General features: G+C 40.4%; 1 protein-coding gene across 6 annotated transcripts in view; it reads left to right on the forward strand.

The window, feature by feature from the left end:
* Window positions 1-22,408, forward strand: part of ACSL4 (acyl-CoA synthetase long chain family member 4) — a 48,503-nt gene that overhangs the window by 9,237 nt on the left and 16,858 nt on the right. Inside the window, exons 2-5 of one of the 6 annotated variants that reach the window (XM_048865412.2) lie at window positions 12,303-12,334; window positions 16,793-16,839; window positions 20,076-20,614; window positions 20,940-21,117. In XM_048865412.2, coding sequence (XP_048721369.2) covers window positions 20,264-20,614; window positions 20,940-21,117 — 529 coding nt within the window. In that variant the 5' untranslated portion in view covers window positions 12,303-12,334; window positions 16,793-16,839; window positions 20,076-20,263. The remainder of the gene's footprint in view (window positions 1-12,302; window positions 12,335-16,792; window positions 16,840-20,075; window positions 20,615-20,939; window positions 21,118-22,408) is intronic. The other 5 variants (XM_048865414.2, XM_075132506.1, XM_048865411.2 and 2 more) reach the window with 5 other exon arrangements.

Here is a 22,408-nt window from a genome sequence, read left to right on the forward strand (position 1 = left end):
GTTGACGAAAACATTCTTCTGTTGACCTATTTACCATCACTTGGGGAGGGGAGATACTACAGCAATAGAATAACCCATTTTGTTGCTGTATAACTTCCCCATAGTATCTATACTATAGCCATAACTGTGCTGCTGTAACCCCTTAGTGTAGACAAGCCACAGGAGTATATTTATCAGTTAAGATTCATTTTGAAGGTTTAATACTGGTATTACATGCTATGTGACTTGGATATCTGAGGGTACGCACAGTATATGGTTCAGTTAAAAATCTCCCATCTAAGAACGTCAGTGTAATGTGTTGCAAATTGTTTTGTTTGACTTCCAGTGAAATGGTCAATCTGTTCTATTTTAAAATAAAGCAGAGCATGTTATACAATTGCAGGTACTTTGATTGCCAGTAAGTTGCTGATGGAGCTCACATTATTGCAGTAATCTAAGACAATATTTTGATTGAAAGGTTTGTTTGTGTGCTTGTGTTTTAAACAGTGTTTGTCAACCTTTTTGTGTTTTAAAAACAGCCATTTGGCTCGGCTACTGAAAGGTCAATTGCAGTATGGTTATATGCACTTCATTAAATATCTTCTGGAATAATTGGCTCATTATACTTCAAGGTAAAATAAATACTTTTTTTTCTGACCTCTGCTGCTAATAAGTAACAATACTGGCAATAGCAAGTGGTGCTTCATTATTTATAAACTTTGTTGAAATCCTACGTACACGTTTAACTTTCTCACCTCAGGAGTAGTTATGGCTTGACTGGAGCTGTAAGGGGAAATATGAGCATTCTTGAAGTTGCTAGAAACATTTTCTAGTTCCACTATAGCTTCTTGAGTACCTCTGCATCCTAGTCTTCCTCCTGTCAGGCATTACCTAATTAGCTAGTCAGAGTGGTGACAATGCCCTCCTACATGACAGGGCTGTCACCCAGACATATGATTCACTAGTGACTGACTTGTACTTCAAGACCATAAGGCATAGTTTTTAAAGTAGTTACATTGTTCCTTAAATATTACCATACACACCCCACGATTATCATTAGTGATAAGTTACAAGTTTTCAGTAGAGACATTATGTGCTACCCTTGATGGATAAATACCATGGAAGTGGTGTATTCAGTGTAATGGTGTATCAGGTCTGAGGCAGGAGTTGCTTTTAAAGAAGGGTGAACCCTTGCCCATTGGCACCAGTGGGCCTCTGTGTCGCAGTGCTGATCTCACTGAAGGGAAGAAAAAAAATACTTTTAACACCCACGGTCCTCTTCTTGACTAACAAAAGAGAGATAAAGAGTTATGGACCCTAGAGAAATATCTCCTCCTTCAGGCAGATGGAAGGCCACTATGATATGAAAGCTCTGAGTGTTGGGAGAAGCGGGTGTTTTGTATTTATCACCAGTTAAGTAGCTTGGATAGTCAAATATCCAATCTGTAGGCCTCAAACAACATTTCAGGCTTCTTTAACCATTGCTTATGAAGGTTTCTGTTTTGGAGAATAAAGACCTAACACATTTAATTTCTACATAACTCCTCTTGATAGAGTTGTGGCCTCTGGCTACTGTTACTGGAGAACCTTGTGTTTAATTTTAAAAAGTGGCTTGTGTAGGAAATATGAAAATTTAAAGACAAGCCTCTAACTCTTCCTTTAAAAAACAAAGGCAAAAAATCAAACCGTCATTTCACTATCATACTGATGATGGCTGATATCTAAGAGGGCAGGAAGTAAAAAATGCAAATGCAAAATTGATGGTTTCCTTGATAGTGTGTGTGTTCATATGTAAAAGGATACATTTATAAAAAATGATGACAAAGCATTTTTTCCCCAGTAATAAATTGAATCCTAGATAGATAAATGGATATTTCAGACAACCAGATGTCTCATTTAATACAATAAACTGAGTCTTAACACATTCAGCTCTTTCCTCTCTGACTTTAAACTAGTTATTAATAAACTATGCATTAGTCAGTGTGTAGTAGTTGCAAAAAAAAAAGGGGGGGGGACTGGATATCTAAGCAAAAAAAGTTTGCATCATAATTTGTCAGGATACTTGAAGTAAAAAGGAGATGCTGCTGTAGTGCATAGTTGCAAATGAATGCAAATGAATAGCATAGGATGGATTAATTTTATCCAGAATCCTTTAATACAGCATAAGGAGGGGATTCTCTGTAATGTTTGCCAGTGTACATTACATATTTAGCTGATCAGACTGGCATATTTTCTCAATTACTTGTATGATCCACCCCCTCAGCCAGAGAGGTGGTTATTGGGCAAAACTGATACATTTAGTTTTCTTCCCTACAGGAAGTCTGTTGTGGCTGACTGTTTGGTGTTAGCTATTTTTCTAAGTCTCCATTATGAGACCATCACTGTGCAGTTGAATCCTGTTGAAAAAGACTAAAATCTTTACCTTCTTCTTCGAGGAGTGTCCCTGTGGGTGTTCCACTTTCGGTGTCTTGGCACCCTGCGCATGTAATTGGAGATTTGTAGTAGCAGTGCCCCGGTTGGCCATGCATGTGTGGCAGCCATCTTGTACCACTTCGAGCAGCTACCTAGCATGCGCAGCCAACCGTCCCTCAGTTCCTTCTCTGTTGCCTTTGGTTTGAGTTGGAGCAACAGCAGTGCCCCGTCTATTTAGTGAATTGTTTACATTCCCACTTTTCTTTATTCCTTTTGTTGGTTTTCCTCCATTCCCCGTCCTTATTTACCCACTTAAAAAAAATACTTTGCTTCCCCCTGCCACCGGCAGGTCTCGGCCAACGGTGACTGAACTATGGCTGTTTTTCTATAGCCCTGAATATCCTCAGGCATGCCTGGCTTCCCCAGCTTTAAACACTGCCTGACCTGTAGGCTATCAGTTCCTGTATCTGATGGTCCCACTCAGTGCATCTGCTGTCTCGGGGAAAACCCACATACCACAGAAGTGTCCACACAGCAAGAAATTATCTGCCAGGATACTGAAAGCCAGGGAACTCCAACTAAAATTATTAATGATGGAGAAATCTCTCAGGCCAGCCTCTGACCCAGAGTCCAGGACTCCTCCTGGCCAACAGTCTCCAGCAACAGCCTCAGACAATGGCTCCACCCTAACTGTAGCTAAGGACCCCGCACTAGGAAAGCGACCAAATGTCGGTTGCAGTCATTGCCACAGAGAGATCGCCCTAAAAAGGAGCAGTCTCCTGGGAAAAAATCTGCTCCGTAACCGATGGCACTGAGAACCTTGGACCAAGAGGCACTGGGAATGTCCAGGACCGAGACGTGCCAAGGCACCAATGCAGCCAGGCTCTCACTCAGCTGCATGAGCTAAAGCTAAGCTCCTTAGCTCGGCACCAACAGTGCCGAATAACTGCTCTGCACCGGCTCGTGTAATGGTGCCATCTGCTGCATATACACAGCTTAAGACCTTGGCACCATCAGTGCATACTACGGTGCCATCCATGGCACCGAGCTTCCCAGGATGCAACCCTTCACCACACAGGCGGACCTGGCAATCTTTTCCATGCCGGGAACCCCTCTGTTCGGCACCGAGGGCACTCCCAGGACCGAGCCAGGTAGGCACTCCTGTTAGATCTGCACCCCCACTATCCAGTGATGAGGATGACTCAAGCCTTTACACCCCTCATCATTCCTCCCTGAAACCGGGACCCTCTCACCAACAACAGCCTCTGTAGCAAAGCTGGCAGGCACAACCATGGATGCCACCACCCATTGTCATGCCTCCCAATTGACCATACGGGGACCCACAGGCAATATACAGAGCCCAGAACCTTAACACCCCCCCCCACCAGCGACAAGGGCCACCCCGTCCCCTTCACCCACGAACCCACCACCATCAGAGGCCCAGGAGGAAGAGGGAGAGGAGCCAGAAGAGGCTCCTGAAGGTGATACACTGCCACCCACCCATATTTCGTCTTCATCCCCAGATGAAACAATTATGCCACCACCTCCCACCACAGGAGAGGACTTCAAGTCCTTCCAGGACTTATTCAAAAGAGTTGCAGAATTCCTGGACATCTCTTTAGCAGAGCTGCCAGAGACCCAGCTCAAACTTACTGACCTCTTGCAGGCATTCCTGTAAAAGATAGCTCTGCCCATTAACTCAGCCATAACGGACCCTTCAAAGATAATATGGCAGACACCTGCCACAGGATGGTGGGACAGTAAACGCTTGGACAAAAAATTCTATACCAGCAACAGGAGCGGAGTTCCTATTCACTCATCCGGCTTCTAATTCACTGGTCGTAGAACTGGTGCATCAAAGGGGAAAACAACCCCAGTCAAAAACTACACCTTATAACAAGGACTGGAAAAGGCTTGACCTCTTTGGACGCAAATTTTACTCCGCCTCGTTGCAATTTCGTAAAGCAGATTATTCAGCTCTCTTAGCAAAGTACACCTACAACTTGTTCAACAAATTGAAATCCTTGATTGATCAACTGCCAGAGGAAGCAAAGGAACAATACAAAGACAACATTGCAGAGGGCTCCCTAATCGCCAAAACAGCCCTGCAGGCTGCCCTCGACTCTGCTGACACGGCAGCCCAATCCATGGCCAAGTCGTCGAGCCTCATGACTTCATTCATGACTGAATTCCCTAGGGAAGTACAAGCCACAGTTGAGGACCTGCCCTTTGAGGGCCAAAAACTGTTTGCCGAGAGCACAGATGTAGCTCTTCATACCTTAAAGCAGTGGTCTCCAAAGTGGGGTGCGCGCAAGACCGTCCCTGGGGGTGTGCAGCAGGAGGAGCGCCGCCAGCACGGCGGCAGCAGCACTCCTGGACCTTTGATTCTTCAGTGGCACGCCAGTGGCAGCTCTTTTTTGGCTTCCGTTTAGAGCTGGCCCTGGGGGTGTGTGATCGAAAAAGTTTGGAGACCACTGCCTTAAAGGACTCGCAAACAACCTTGAAGACCTTGGGTATTTATGTTCCCCTGCACGCATCCTCATGGGAAAACCATTTGAACCTCTTGCAACTTGCTCTTTGCTACATCTGTCTAAGGTTTCCTTATCGAGATCACTTCAGCAAGAAGAGTAGGGGAGCTAGGGGTACTAATGACACACCTGCCCTTACCACATTCCATAAAGACAAAATTATCCTAAGAGCCCACCCTAAAGTAGCCTCATTTAATTTAAACCAACCCATTTACTTACCCGTTGTATTTTTTCCAAAACCCCATGCCAACTTTAGGGAAGCATCCCTTCCCACTCTCGACATCCGTAGAGCTCTGGCCTTCTATCTAGAAAGAACAAAGACATTTAGAAAATTATCATGTCCCTTTCTATCAGTCGCTGAGCAATTGAAGGGTGAGGCCATCTCTAAAACAAAGACTGTTTGAATTTCTGTTTGTATCTATCCGTGCTATCATCAGAGCCACATCCTGGCTCCAGCTGGGGTTCATATGCACTCCACCAGAGCGCTATGCTTATCAGTAGCATTTTTCAATAATGTATGTATCGTAGACATTTGCAGGGCAGCTACCTGGGCCTCAGCCCACATGTTTACCAAACACTATGCCCTCGAACAACATTCCTCTGCTAACGCTCAGTTCGGACTCTCTGCTATCCACTGTCAAAGATACTCCGAAGCCCCTCCTTCCATCGAGGGGTACTGCTCCATAGTCCCCTAAAGTAGAGCACCCACAGGGACACTCCTCGAAGAAAAGGTTACTCACCTTGTGCAGTAACTGAGGTTCTTCGAGATGGTTGTCCCTGTGGGTGCTCCACTACCCTCCCTCCTCCCCTCTACTTCGGAGCTTCACGCTGATTCTCTGGGGTAGAAAAGGAACGGAGGGATGGTTGGCTGCATGTGCTAAGTAGCCATTTGGAGTGGTCAGCGAGGGCACTGCTATTACAAATCTCCAATTTCAAGGGCAGGATGCCAAAACACCTAAAGTGGAGCACCCACAGGGACAACCATCTTGAAGAACCCCAGTTACTGCACAAGATGAGTAACCTTCTTTAAACCCTGAGTGTCTGTGTATAGCTGCATCCTGTTCCAGGAACTCTTGACCCCAGCAGCATGTCAGCAACACACTAGCCATGCTCTGGCTTCCAGCAGCCTTGGTTACCACTTGCAGGGTGACTCCAACATGTTCTCAATCCTGAATTTTATCTTAAACAGGAGTTCTGCATTGTCCAGTCCTCTCCTGGAGAGTTTAGATATTATAGGTCCATTGCCCCTGTAAGGGTCAGTAGCCAACAGCCTGCTACTTTAAATGGAGTTAACAGCTCAGTTTAAACAGAACACTAGAATCGTTTGTGTTAAAAAAAAAAATAAAACAAGTTTAACTACAAAGAGCTAGATTAATTGAATACAAGTATAAGGCATTAAAGTCAGAAATGATTACAAAAGAAATAAAGATAAGATTTTCTTATAGCTAAAACTTAAACTAGGCTTGGTTCAAGGTAAAATCCTTATCACATGCTCCCAGCAACACTGCTGACCAAAATCTCAAGGTGGGATTCCCCAACCCTCAACGTCTAATGTCTACTTCCTTTGTCGTCTTAGGTGAACGAGAGAGTACAATATGGAGAGAGAGAGAATCCACGGGTTCTTTTTGTCCTTCACTTTTATAGTCAGTCACCCTTTGAAATGCATTTTCATGAGGGTTATTCCTAAAGTTCCTTCCCAACGTGAGGAGGAAGACATGGAATCTCATGGTGAAAGAGGTTCCATGTTGCTGTTTGCTAAAATGCAGATCAATCTGTTCCTGCCCCCCTTCGTTGCCAAAGAATGGCCACTTTGACTGGTGATTGCCAATCAACTTTAAGCACACCTGACTAGAGGCGTCAGCTTGTTTGTCTTTGAGAAGCAAGTTTTTTCCTCCCCTCCTCTGACTTGTCTAGTAAGCACATTTTGTGGTAATTTTAGCTTATGTTCCTAACTTTACACACAATGTTGCTAAAGGCATTTCACCATGATATTGACCAGTGAGCTGTTAGTTTTCAAATGATACCTCACAAGACATATTTTGTATGAAGATGTTACAGTAGTATGTAGGGTGTAAATACAAGGGGGCATTTGGTCATAATCAGTAATTGAAAAAATATGCCAGACTAGTTGCTGGTTTAGCAGATAAATATGTGCAGTCTACAGTGGGGCTTAGGTTGGCTTAAGTATGTTTCCCAGGAGTATGAAGTTTTCATACCTCTTAAGTCATGTAGCTAGGTTAACCTAATTTTAGATGTAGACCACACCTCACTTAGTAATATATATTCAAATCTCGTTTTAAGAATGTTCTGCCTACTTCAGGCACTTCTGATGCACCTCTCACTATAATATTTAAAACACCTGTAAGGTCATGATGTACAAATGTTTAGTATCAAATCATATTTGAATACAGGCTACAAGAGCTGCAAGACTAGGGTAGGCAATATTTAAACAGTTCATTAATGATCTGCTTAGCTTTTTGAATAAGCCCCTTATCACTATTTTCATACAGATGTCCTATAGTCACCCTGATAGCACAAACTACCAAAAGTAAATACTTTATTTCATTAATCTTGGCCCTGTAGAATATTTAATGAATAGTTTTCATTACATTCTAGAGTATCAGACCATGGAAACGTAAATATATATATAAGTCGCTCTTATACACTCATAAATGTTTTCAAAGTTTTCTATATGGAGAGATACGGTTGCTCATTTTCTGTATTTCTTATCCCCTCTTTACTACTAGGGATGTTTGCAAAATAAAAAAAAAATACAGAATTTGTGAATTAGCTGTCCCTGATTGCCCTAACTAATGTCATAATGCACTGACATCCCAACTGATTGCTGCTGAGGTTACTGTCACAAACACAGGATTATGACTTTTGAGTTGTGTATCAGCAGATCATAGAAATGTAGGGCTAAAAGGGATCTTGAGAGGTGATCAAGTACAGCCCCCTGAACTGAGGTAGAACCAAGTAAACCTAGACCATTCCTGGCCTGTGTTTTGTCTAATCTGTTCTTAAAAACCTCTAGTGATGGGGATTCTACAACCTCCCTTGGAAGCCTATTCCAAAGTTAATTACCCTTATAGTTAGAAAGTTTTTCCTAATCTAGATTCATAGATATTCAGGTCAGAAAGGGACCATTATGATCATCTAGTCCGACCTCCTGCACAACACAGGCCACAGAATTTCACCCACCCCTTCCTGCGAGAAACCTCTCACCTATGTCTGAGCTATTGAAGTCCTCAAATCATGGTTTAAAGACTTCAAGGAACAGAGAATCCTCCAGCAAGTATCTAACCTAAATATTCCTTGCTTGCAAATTAAGCCCATTACACCAACCTCTAGTGGACAAGGAGAACAATTGATCACCATCTTAATCTGGGTAGCTTCATTTCTCCTGCTCAGCAGGTGAATGCAGAACCAGGAGACTGACCAGACCCTGAGCTTTCACACTTTGTAATTTTTATTTTAAATTACTTTTAAACTGAAGTAAATCTATGCTCGGGATAGGGGGTTGGATCTGGGTGGCGCTCATCTTGGGCGGCTCTCCGCAAGTGGCGACCTGTCCCTGCTGCTCCTAGGCAGAGGCACGGCTAGGTTGCTCTGTGCACTGCCCCCGCCCCGAGCACTGGCTCCGCAGCTCCCACTGGCTGGAAACCGCATTCCCTGCTGCACCCCAACCGTTTGTCCCGAGCACCCTCCCACACCCAACCCTCTCCCAGAGCCTGCACCCCATAGCCCTCCTGCACTCCAAACCCCTCATAGCCGTTCCTCCGCTACTTCCAGGGAGCCACATGGAGCCAGGTAGGGAGTCTGCTGCCCCAGTGCCAACCAGACTATATAAACTGGACTTTCAGTGAAGATCAGAAATGCCAGTTTATAAAGGTTTCCGGTTGGTAAAGTGCCGATAACTGCTTTTACTGTACTATGTACTTATTTCCAGGAATGAACATTCTGAAGAAAAGGCACGCATTTCATAGTGGACTCCACTTATCTGGAGAATTATGCTTTTTTTTGTTTTAAATAAGTTTACAACTTATTAGAATGCTGCTTGAAGAGCTGGTATATCACGATCCCAGTGTGATACCCCTGCCCTTAGTATCAGCAAAATTATCTGTTATGTTTTCCCTTTGAAATGTTAGGTCAAGAGCTACCTTCCTACTGTAGAGAAGTAATGATTTGTATTCATTTACCTTTCCAAGATGTAGTTACATGCCTATATTTGTCATAGAAATATTACACATCTTATTTTTGCATCAACTTGCAGTGTTTTTTCAAAAGAGAAGTTACCTACAATTTGGAACCATGCTAAAATTCTGCACTGGTTTCTTTCTCCATATGCCAGTTGAAATAACCTTCTCTGTATGCCATAAGTATTTTAAATCCAGTTTTTTGGAACTGGTATGAATTTAGAATTCCCTTTTTAAAATTGCCATTTTAAAAATCATGTTAAAAACTTCTGCTTTGAGCTTGTAGTTGCATATTAATCTGAGGCATACTAAAAAGAAGTGGTGTGAACTTGCACAGAGTACCTTACACATAATATAGCTTTCATTCTTTTTGCTTTCCTAGAACATGTTAAAAATGGAACATGACTACAGTACATGTGGAAAGTGAGGTCAAATTTGAGGTCAAAGTAATACTGTATGGTTGGAAGTAAAGACCTACTAGCAAAAGGATACCAAGAAAAACACACAGATACACTCAGAAGCCTCAAATGAAGAGATGTACATGAGGAAATAGGAATAAGAGGATAAACTAACTTGAGAAATTTCAACTCCTTAAAATTTTAATGCATAATTTTGGTGGTTGAGCATAAAAAGAGGCCTATTTTTTTCTCTTCTAAGGAGAAACAATTATTAAACTGTGTTAAGGTATAAATTTCCCTTAGCATATTTTATATACCCCCTTTCTATGTGCAACATTGTTCTTTTTTTGTTTTCCTGTATCTACCTCAAATTGTTTGCATCTCCTCCTTGCTCAAACGGTCCCCTACTACAGAGTGAATTAGTTTAAGTAAGTGTATGGTTTTCTATAGAAATAACCAGTCCTAGTGGATAATCTGAAGCTTTCATCTGTGATCATCAGAGAACAGTCCAAAAATTTTCTGATTCGGGTGCTATACTCTCCAAGTCATATTTATGGTTAACCAGTTAGATTTCAAAAGCAAGAATGGCAAGCACTGTAGCATTTATCAGCACGCGGCATTTCTCTCTGAAGTGAAAAATGTGCTAAGGATGGCAATATGATACAGCTGTTGTTTGCCTCTTGAGATCACCATGAGGGATAACACCAGTGACTGAAACCTCTGATCTCATTTTGTAATTCTCTGGTGTCCTCTCTGGTGCATGGTGTCCTGAAATGCGTGTGGATTTGTTTGTTTTGTAAAACTGGTAAACTTGCTTTGATTACTGAGGGCTGGTTTTCACAACAGAGCTAAATTGGCACTGCTGCAATTGATGCAGCGGCATCGATTTAGCAGGTCTAGCAAAGGCGCGCTCAATCGATTTCTGTACTCCACCTCAACGAGAGGTGGAAGCAATGACAGCGGGAGAGCATCTCCTGTCAACATAGCGTAGTGTGGACCCTGCAGTAAGTAGATGTAACCTATGTCGACTTGAGTTACGCTTCTCATGTAACTCAAATTGCGTAGCTTAAATCAACCAGCAGCTGTAGTGTAGACTCTTCCTTAGTGAAGAATGTTCCTCTATTAGAACGATCACAGATAAAGGTAGAAGACTACATATGTTTATGGAGAAGTGTAATTCATTCATGTGTTTTGTTTCTTGTATGGCCAGGGAAGTTAATAAATCCTATGACCAGTCTCTCTACGTCTGAGTGTTCAGGTTTTATCTGAATTAATGGAAGATGTACACATCTCATGTAGTTCTTATGCTTGACTTCCCAGACCACGTGGGCTGCCTATGTCCTCCTCTGCACCCTAACTGCAGAGAAGAAATGACCTAGAACTTCCCGCTGCTGAGAAAGGACAACAGTGGAAGAGGCCTTGGGAGACTTTTGGGGGACCTCGCTTCCCCTGCCCCCCACACCTCAACCCTGTTTTTTTTCTGTAAGTGTCTGAAAATGAGGCTGAGGTGTGGTGTGTGTTTTTTTTTTTTTTTTTTTTTCTGTAGGGATAGGGAGGGAATGTGGATGCTCAAGCTGTGGTGAAGAATTCTGACTGGCAGCCTAATCCAAGGAAAGCATGGAAAGGCTTGAAAGGGAAACAGAAGTAATTGTACTTTGGCAAATAGCTTTTTTATTTTTGTCTATCAGTTTTTCCTTTTACATTGTAAGCTCTTAAGGGAAGGTACTGTCTTCTATAGGTGTACAATTCCTAGCCCAAATGGGGTCCCAACACTGGTTTGCAGTCTTTAGGTGCTACTGGAATGCAAAAAATAAATAGTACCGTCATCTGTTGGGAGGAGGGTGTTTATGTTCATTTTGTCCTATTTTATATGAAAGGACGCAAATTTTTCTTGATATCCCAATTTGAGACTTGTATGAGTAAGTAGAGCTCAAGGAGGTTAAAGAACAGATGAGCAGGACGTGCGTGGAAGTCTTGAACCATTATTTTAAGAATCCTGGGATCACGTGGTAGTACAATGTATATGGGTGCTGTGTGCCACTCCCTAAAACTGTTTACTTCCTTGGTATTGTTTATAGGTTTTTCTATAACAGTCATCACTGCAGTATCTGGATGCCTCACGAACATTAATGAATTTATCCTTATCACCCATTGTGTGTGTGGATGTATAATATCGATCTTCAACTCAGATACATAATAGTTGAGCTTTACCATAGGAGGCCAAATCCTGTACTAAGCCTATAGAAATGGGCTGGGCAAAAGGAGTTGAGAGGGAGATTTTTCTTTTCCAACTTCAATAGGAGTAAAGGTCCTAGTAGGTAGATCTGTCAGCAAACTGAGACCTTATTAATTGTCTTGAGTTTCTTTCCTTCCTTACCAGAAAAAATATAAATTGTGTAGTGAAGATAGAACAATATTGTCAAGGTCAGAAATAAGAGCTGCAGAAGTCACGGAGGTCCTGGAAAGTCTGGTCCTATTTGCATTTCCTGTGCCTTGTGACATAATGACCTAAAAATATGCAGAAAGCTGTCTGAGAAAGGAACAAACTTGAAAACTGGTCTCTGGATGCTTATTTTCCAGCAAGTTTTTAAGTTGCATAAATATTGGCACAGTCTGTTCTTACAGAACATTGACATCACTTGTAAACATTGAATCATTTCATTTCCCTTGTTTTTTCTCTCAATGCTTTCTGGGATATAGAGGTTGAAATAAGACATAAAACTTTCCTAATGTTTTTTACGTAGGCTTGTCTCTTTGCCTTACAAGTGCTCTCTTATTCATGTGCCTAGGGACATCCGTAATAATCTTGGAAAGAAATTTGGTAAGTAGTTGGTGTACTGAACGTATTTTCCTGTCTGCTTAACCCAGTCCTTTCTTTCCAGCAATATCTTCGTTTCAATATCTTTAATTTCTTCCTCTGAATCTTTGTTTCAAAACCAAAAAGTAAAATAGACTTTCAGTTCTAGTATTTGAATAAATCCAGGGGGTCAAGATTAATATTTACTATTGATCATGGTAATAACCTATACATTCATTTGATGTGCTCTGTTATATCTTTGTAATGTGTAAAACTGGATTTTCACTAACCTTTTGTGAATATTTACCATGATCTCTAAAATGCATAAATTTGTCTAGATGATAGACAAATTCCAGAAACTTTCTTGGTTATTCATATTTGGCTTTTTTGTGGGTGGAAGGTTTCAGTATCTTCTGAAAGAATTTAAACTTTGAATGCTCATTCTAAGAGTGAAATCCTGGCCCAATTTGAAGTCAAAGGGAGTTTTGCCACTGACTTCATTTGGGCCAGGATTTTACCCTAAGTGTTCATTTAAAACTCTCTTATTTAAACTCATTTAAGTTCATTTAAACTCTTTCACACATTCCAAATTCTAGTCTTTCTTTACAAAAGTAAATACTTCCTGCTCTTTCAGCCCACACTCCACTTCCTCACTAAAAAGATTTACTATCATATATTTATTATTCCCATTTATTTCACTATAACTGGACATTTTTGTAAATGCAGCTTCTTTATCTGAAATGTTCATTTTTCTATTTATGCTGTTTTACAACCAACGCAAACATAGGCAAGTCTTTTGAAATAACCAAGGAACTAATCCAATTCATATGCTTTTGAATGTTTCATTGTCCCTCTGTATGAGTTTTTGTACTAACAAAATCTCTTGCTAGTGGAAATAACTGTTAAATTCATTCTTCCTTGCAATTAAATTGCACAGGTTAAAATTTCTGGGCAAATACACTTAAAATAAGTTTTAAAATTATACTTTGGAATTCTAATTGTTTATGCAAACATGAGAGTAAATATTGATGAGTAAATATTACTTCCTCTGGTCTAACTATTGAAATCTAGAGCAGTACATTTCATCCTTGGTGAATAGTTTTTGTCCCAGCTTCTAGAGCTATAACCTATGCCACCTCTTTTTCCATTCTTTAATTGTCAACTTAATTTAAGCTTTGATAATAAAACTAAGAGCAATTATTGGAAAAATTAAATCTCTTGCCTGCCATTTATTCCGTGTGTGCCATTTAAAAATTAGTCATAAATTGATGGCCTCTCTGATGTCCCAGAATTGGTGCCCTATTTTAGGCTTTCTTCGAAGGATTTAGTTGCTAGAGAATAAAGAGATGCATATCAAAAACTGTCTCTGAAGCTTTTAATTGAACATCAAAGCTAGACTATGTTGTAACTATTAGTTACTACCTATCATAGATGGTAATGCTTATGTAAGTAAGCAGTGACATCACTTGTACTATATATTTTTCCAAGCATTTGGACAAATGAACTATAAAAGTTCTGTAACTAACTTGTAGCTAGTAATATAAAGTGTGCTGTTGGCTTATAAGGGAGGACTTTGATGTTTGTACTGTAACAATTCCTCCCAAACTGAATGAGCTCTCGTCTAGACAGCTAGCATATTGATGAATAAGCTCTGTTTCAAAAATTGAAAAAATGAACTGACTAACATAGAGGAAAATCCAGTGGGAACACTGAAAATGTGGCTATCAGAAGGCAACAGACAATAGCTATGATTATTGTTTGTTGTTTAGATTGTGTTAGTACTGAAAATATGCTAGTTTCTTTTTAAACAGAGGGTAGTACAGTTCCACTGAAAATATAGTTCCTGCCTCAAGAAACGGAAGCTCCACTATACGGTCTCCAAAATAAATAGTGTGTAGGCAAAAGGGTTTTGAAATTAACACTTAATTAGGCTTTGCAGTACAACATTTTTTTCCTAAACTGATGTAATGTAGTAAATTACTAGGTTTTTTTCCCTAAGTGTTCTAGGATTACGAAATGTCGTCCTTTTCATAAGACAAGGATTTTTACCCAGAGATACAATGTGAACTTTGTCATACTTTGGAGTAATCCCTACTTGGCTTGCCTTGAGAATGTCCTTGATGGTTTCACAGATACAAGACATTTGCAGTCCCCCCGCCCCCCCCCCCCCCCCCAAAAAAAAGACACATGGAAAAATAGACAATGAAAGCATAAGTTTAGATGTCAGCACCAGGGCTCATTTTGTAACCAAATGAAATCAATATTTAGACATTCTGCTGGTCTGAAATGACTGTTTATGATGTGTATTATGTGTAATATATGCTGTGGTATAAAGGTTTGAATGGCATGCGTTTGGGATGGTCACATTACCAATGAGTAGAAAAGTCTTAGTTATACACATCATCCCATAAGTGCCAATAAGACCTTTAAATCACAAAATATTGTGGTTTTTGTACTCGTCTCATGTTTCAAGAAAAGCTATTATAGCAACTCTCAGAACATGTTGTGTGTGGCTTTTTAAAGTATTGGGACTTTTCCCATTGTCTACACTTACCATGGGGATTGACGTGCAGCGATCGATGCTTCAGTGGTCGATTTAGCGGGTCTAGTGAAAACCCGCTAAATTGACCGCAGATCACTCTCCCATCAACTCCTTTACTCTACCGGATTGAGAAGAGATGGGGAAGTCGATAGGAGAGCGTCTCCTGTCGACATCGCGTAGTGTGGACCCTGCGGTAAGTAGGTCTAAGCTACATCAACTTGAGTTATGCTATTCACGTAACTCAAATTGCGTAGCTTAGATAGGCCTTGTCTACACTACAGGAAAAGTCTTAGTTACTATAGGGAGGTCTACAGAGAAGTGCTACAACTGTGCTGCTTTAGCGCATCTGGTGACCATGCTCTATGCTCACGGGAGAGTGCTCTCCTATCAGCATAATTACTCTCCCTCTGTGAGAGATTGTCTCCCGCCAACATAGTGCCAGTGTGGACAGCGCATAGGTTGCTGTAACTTGCGTTGCTCAGCGGGTGTCTTTTTTTTTTCACACCCCTGCATGATGTAATTTAGACCAACTTATAGTGTAGACCTGCCCTATGAATCCAACTATCTAAGGGTCAGAGGGAGAAGAATTTTATAACTAATAATCTGTTAGAAAATCTAGGGCATTTTAAATCTAAAAGTAACTATCCTTGAAGACAGGTTTCAGAGTAGCAGCCGTGTTAGTCTGTATTCGCAAAAAGAAAAGGAGTACTTGTGGCACCTTAGAGACTAATGTTAAGGAAAAGTTAGCACATGTGACTCCATTTTGGTTTGGGGCCCACCATTGTCTAAAAGCAAGCACATCATGCGCCAGGAGGAGTGTCCCTTAGATACTGCATTCCTGTGAAAATCCTCCCCCTTGTCTCCAGCCTGCCTTGACTCCCGGTATCTGTTCTTTGTCTGTCCCTACCTCCCCTAACAAATTTATTTGAGCTGTAGCTCACAAAAGCTTATGCTCAAATAAATTTGTTAATCTCTAAGGTGCCACAAGTACTCCTGATCGTTGAAGAGAGATAACAAACTTTAAAGTCATAACAGTTATAGGTATAGAAAAGATACCACTGATGCAGAACTAAATCTTGACCACACTTGAGGTTGTAAAAACATAATGATTTTGGGGAGTGGAATGAGTGAGAGACACATACTACATTTGGGGCAGAAGAAGGAAATCTCCTTTAAGATGAGCATATCCTGCCTATGGTTACCATCAGGGCTTAATTTGTGCCAGGGCTGAGCACTGGCACCTCTAGGCTGGCAGTTCATAGCCCTGGTAAAACTTCTTGGCTTGCCGTGTCAGTTATGAAAGTAAAAAAAAATCACTTCAGCGCTGGCACAAAATTGGTTGAGCCCTGGCACCTCTTCTGTTACAAATTAAGCACTGGTTACAATACATCCCGGGGGCTGGGGGGGACGGAACCTGCAGGAATAGAAAAGTTGTTTGTATCCCTGAACACTGGCTGATGCATGTTCTAATGGCTCACAACTTTAACCTCAGTCATACCTGATTGATCATGTGCCAGAGGTGCACAGTCATATGGGTAATTTCAGTAGATTTCCATAGAGTTTAAGGCCAGAAGGTATCATTTGATCATTTAGTCTGACCTCCTGCATTATCACAGGGCACTAACTTTCATCCACATACCCCCTGTATTGACTAAAGCATGACTGCATATGTTCAAAGTACAAGACTAAAATGTGAGTAACTTGTATATATTGTGACTTCGATGAAAACTTACTCTGATTCATTTAAATAGAAGAGTAGTGACACCATCTTCCTTTTCAAAAGGATAGGGGAGAACATGAATTTATCCTCACTGTTTAAGTACATAAATAGCAGGTTACAGTTTTGGTTTCTACATTTAATATTTTTACTTAACTTGGTACACAATCTTATCAGTCTCTCTCTTCTCTCCCCTGCACTCTTCTCTCCCATTTTACTGTAGAGTGAATCATCATTGAAGAAAACCCAGTCATTACTTTTAGATATCCTGTAAGTATCTTAACATTTATTTGTTAAGGCAAAAAGTTACAAGTGTTTTTCTTTATTTTGAGTTTGGACTTGTTTTTCATCAAATTCTATGGCATTTTTTGGATTTCCAGCTGATCTCGATAGAGCAATAATAAGCAATGGGAAAGTGTGTTGGAAGGAGAATGAGAGGCAAATGGCAGTAATGTTAATATAGACCATCTGTGTGCATAACTTAATTTCCGTGTATTTTACAATACAAATCCAACTACAGAAGCCCACTGTACAAGAGTAACTAGTACTTTGATATTACATCAGTGAATGCCAGACAAAACCCTAATGCAGGTAGAATTATGTGTTCATTTTAAATTAGTTAATACAGAAATCATCTTAAAATGTTTGTTTTTGGGCCATATGCTTCAGATAAGTATGAGTTATAGTAAATGTAAGGATTCTTAATAAAGTGCCTAATAGATTTAGCATTTGTTGCTATCCCCTGTAATTCTTCAGTATACTTACACAATGAAAATACCTATACAGTGTAACTTTAATCACTCCTTTCATTGTGTTGGGAGCATTGTACAAGCTGTTTAAATACCCACGTTAAAATTAAAACTATAGCAGCCTATGCTTCTTCTACAATCTTTATTCCAGTTTAGAATTGTACTTCTCTTGGTACTAATACTTAGGTATACCTATCTTCTACGTTTGCTAGTTTGTCTCCAGATCTTCTGTCATACTAAGGGACAGGTGTTGCTCAAAAAAGCAGTGTTTGCATTTGAAAATGGGGAAAGAATGTGTGTTAGATGTCAATCCATTCCATCTCAAATATTTGTCAAGGGACTTGAGTAGATTTGTAAATTCTCAGGTCCCAGTTCGGCCGCCTTTACTCAGGCTGAGTAGTACTTACTCAACAAATAGTCATGCTGGTTTCAGTGGGACTGCTTGTGGAGTAAGGCAATGAAATTGTGCCTTTAAGTTTTGCATTAGCCTGCTGTAATCTATTCTCTGGTTCACTCGCTATATTATGTTGCATGCTTTTGTCTCTTGAAAATACTGAATTCCCTTCTCAGTGCTTACATTGTGTGATGGTTAACTGCCAAGCACTGGAGCTTTAGCTTTAGTCCTAGCATTTCTGCTTATTTTTATGTACAACCTAAGCTAATTCAGAACACTCCAGCTGAAGTAACTGGAATGAAATTATCAGCACATCATTTAAGACAAATAGTATAATGTCTGCCATTCATTTGAAGAGACTGAAGTTTGGAGTGCAAAACAGATGGTTTAGGGCTTTCTTCAAAAGACTTATTTATGTAAGACCTATTTTAACCTAATGGAGCTAATGTACAGTAACTTAGGTGTAATACACACAAATGGCTGTTTAAATAGTTGTTGGTAATACAGTGAGACTTATTCTGTCATGCTATGTTTGCTGAGCAGCTACTTTGGTGCACTTTTTACAGTATCAGTATAGTGAAACGTGTCTTAAGGAACCACTCAGTAACTAGCTCATTATACTTCACTAAGGGGCCATCTAATAAAAGTGAAGCATAACTCTTCTCAAATTTATTGATATTTTGAGGTGAGTTTTAGGATAGGAGGTTTAGTTAAACAACTGATTTAAGTGGATAAGACAGACAGATGTCACTGTACTTAAATCTTGGTGAGAAAACATGTAATTCACTCCGGGGGGGAAAAAAATCTGTATTTTGTCAGAATTCAACTTAGTACTTATGACTCACTCAATTTATTTGCTAAATATGCAATTCTTAAAATTATTCTGTAGAATGAAACCACTACTTATCTCCTACCAGGTAACATGGCATGTACCTACAAATCTCTCATGCATTTCATTCAATCAGACTATGCTTATACCTAATGGATACTATATGTGTTGCTGTGTGCTAAAGAAAATGTAATTTTCCATATTAATAATGGGTGTTGCTGGTGCTTGTTGTGCTGTTATTGGCAGTTGTCACTTTAAAAAATTGAAATTTTAGTCACTCTCCCTCACCTGAGGTGATGAATATATATAAACGAAATTCCTTGGTGTGTCTATACATTCTCCATTCTTAATGGTGCCCTGAGAGAATTCCCACATCCTCAAGTCTCCTGTTAATCAGATCTCCATCTTCCAGGTGGGGAGAGGATAGGCCTTGCCCTAAACCAGTCAGCACTGCTCCCTAAGGTGTTGGAGCTGTTTTGGTAGGTGCTCCCTTTCCTTTGCTTCCCTGGGGCTGTGTGCATTGCCTCCACAGCACTTGCAACCTTCATCTGACCAGGAAACAAGGGTTAAATACTGTAGTTGAACCCGTATCTCCCACATGTCAATGCAGAATATTGGTGTAGGGCCACTGAGTTGGCCCAAACTAAAGTGGGATTTTAATTTTTTTGTGTGTGTGCGTGTGTATTTTTGGTTTTTTTTAATATTTACCCATTAGTCCTCTCACAGACCTAATTTTTACAGTCCCTACTCAGGAGAGATTCCTGTAAAATCAATCAAATACTTCAGGATTTGATTCTAGTTTTATGATGGAAGGTGAGTTGGACTTTTTCTTCCAGAAGTCCTTACATTTGTGTATTAGAGTAATTGCCTTACAAATCAAGTCTGTGTAAGCTGTGCACATTCAAATAGAGCTTCTCAGGCCTGCTTTAAAGTAAAAGCAGTTACCCAGGTGATGTTAGGAGAGTTATATGAATCTTGTGTATTAATTAGGTCTACAGTGTGTGGGTTTTTTATTTTATTTCAAGGAGTCTCAGTAAATATGCTGTATTTTGAACACTGAGTCAATTGATATAACTTTATTTCTGAAAGTCATAAAAAACCAGTACTACCATATCTTCCTACCCCTAGCACAAATATTTAAGAAAAAAGCTACTGGCCTTTGACCATAGTTATGCAACTTCAGGATTGCTCAACTAGCTTAGAAACACAATATTTTGATGTGTATATAAAGGACACAGTGCACTTTAAAAGACCAGAATTATTTAAACAGAGACAAAGGGGCGTAGGGGGTACCTTACAAGAGTAAATATTTGTGAAGGTAAAAAACAAATAAGGAAAAGATTCCTCTCAGTCTTCAAAACCAATTGCTCATGTGCCTCTCAAACCAGTTACTTCAGCCTCCTTTGCCTTGCTGCATGTTGGGGTGAAATCATAAAGGATTGAAGCTAATGGACTGATTCCTGGTGTCACTAATTTGTTAAACTTTCTTTGTTTTCTTTCCTGCTGTCTGCTTGGCTGTGATCTTCACCCACAGGTGTCTGTTGACTTCCAAAGGTTACTAATGTTTTAGATATTACTCTAAAACTGAGCTATCTAAGCTTCACTTACTGTTGTTTCCTTGACTGTACTGCCACTTGTTGCTGCTTCTGCTCTTACCTTCTTCAGAGAACCACGATTCTCTGAACCCAAAGGACAAAGGAAAACTTTTTTGAACTATCCACTATGAAACTTAGACTAGATGTATGTGCCATTTTCTTGCTCCCTGTGTACTTCTTAATATCTGTGTACAGTGCCCTTGTATTTATTCCATGGTATTTTCTTACCAATGCTAAGAAGAAAAAGGCTATGGCAAAACGCTTAAAAGCGAAACCCATCTCGGACAAGCCTGGAAGTCCGTTCCGTTCTGTTACTCATCTTGAGTCACTAGCAACCATAGACATTCCTGAAGCAGACACTTTGGATAAGTTGTTTGACCATGCTGTAGCAAAGTTTGGGAAGAAGGACTGCCTTGGGACCAGAGAAATACTGAGTGAAGAGAATGAAATGCAGCCTAATGGGAAAGTATTTAAAAAGGTAATCTTTAAAGTTTTTTGAATTCTTGAAGTCTGTAATGTCAAAGCTTTGTGTCTTAACGATAAAGTATCTGTTGCAGGCCCCCTTTACACTCTTTACCATTTACATTTTATGGTGTAAAACTGGATATTTAACTGTAGCTCAAGAAAGGAAGCTATAATACATGCTGTTAATATTTTTCTTCAGCAAAAAAATTGAGATGAGTAACTTTTTAAAAGATTGTATTTGCTAGTATGTTTTCCACACCAGCTTACAGAATAGGTGCAAACATGTACACGAACAGTTTAGTGTCATTATCACAAAACTATTCTACTCTTTTTACCAGTTAATCCTAGGAAACTATAGATGGTTAAACTATGAAGACATTAACCAGAGAGTGAATAATTTTGGGAGAGGACTAGCTGCACAAGGACTAAAGCCAAAAAGTGCCATTGCCATATTCTGTGAGACCCGAGTGGAGTGGATGATTGCAGCACAGACCTGCTTCAAATACAACTTTCCTCGTGAGTGTTAAAGTTGCATTTGCATTAACTATATTTCTAGAAAAATTTCTTCAGTCAATTCAGTTCTTTATGTCTAGTACATCTGCATGTTTCTGGGATAGCATTTGTTTAAAAAAATTCTGGAAGAAAGTGAAAAGTCCTAATTTGTGTTCAGCTTTCTAATAAACTATATGTTATACATTGCTGATTTGTGGGATTGTTGCTAGCAGCTGTAGTCAGACTAATTTGTTCTGCTTATTATACAGTAGAATTTTTTTTTTTTTAGAATTCAGAACTGACTTTCACTTTTTGGAGGGCAGGAAAGAGCAATTAATATGGACCCTTTGATTTGTTTATCAAATCTGTGTGGCTAACTAATTTTGCTCATAACTGAAACATGCAGCAATGCTATTTCTTTGATTGCTTCCGCCACTTGACATGTTGGGGGAGACTGGATTTTGGGTGGAATGGAGAAATGTTATGGTAGCCGAAATATGCAAAGCAGCTTCTGAGGAGTCTTGTGAACTGTTTAAACCCTCCACCTTACTTTAATCAATGTACAAGACACAGTACTTTTGAAAGAAAAATAGCAGTCCTGAGTATATTAATACACCAAAAGCTTCATTGTGAAGCAGTTAGGGCTGTTACCCCCCCCCCCCACACACACACACGCGCGCTCTCTCTTTCGCTCGTTATTGCTTCTATCCAACACAGACCATGCACCACAATTTGAATTCTGCCCCCCTTTCATTTTTCTGCATTCACTGAAACACCTCCCCTCCCCAACTCTATTTGTTGTGAATGTTTGGTGCAACGATTGGTTGTGTAGGGAAAGGGAGATTTGGCAAAGAAGGCTTGCTGGAGGACTATTAAAGGGGATGATGGAATGCTGGCACCCATAGGGAAATATAACTAAGATTGTAGTGCAGGGGTCCCCAACGCAGTGCTCGCAGGCACAATGGCGCCCACCGGGGCAGTTGTGTGCACCTGCAGGACACCACACCACTGAAATGCCACAGCCGAGCGTGGCTGCCGGAGAACCACCCGCTGAAATGCCGCTGAGAAGCGTTGCCGTTTTTTTGGTGGCAACGCTTCTTTCCACGGCCGCATTTCGGCGGCGGACTGTCTGGCGCCCGCCACAGTCTTCTGGGAATAGGAATGTGCTAATCCCACAGAAAGGTTGCAGACCACTGTTGTATTGTGTAGTCTGTGGATTACAGTAGCTGTAGTAATAGTAAGGTGTGCGCGTGTGGTGGCGGATACTGTTAAGTGGCTTAACTTTTTTCCATTTTCTTGCTTTTTGTGGTTTTGT

The sequence above is a fragment of the Caretta caretta genome, chromosome 9 (assembly GCF_965140235.1).
Source record: "Caretta caretta isolate rCarCar2 chromosome 9, rCarCar1.hap1, whole genome shotgun sequence".
Taxonomy (NCBI): Eukaryota; Metazoa; Chordata; order Testudines; family Cheloniidae; genus Caretta; species Caretta caretta.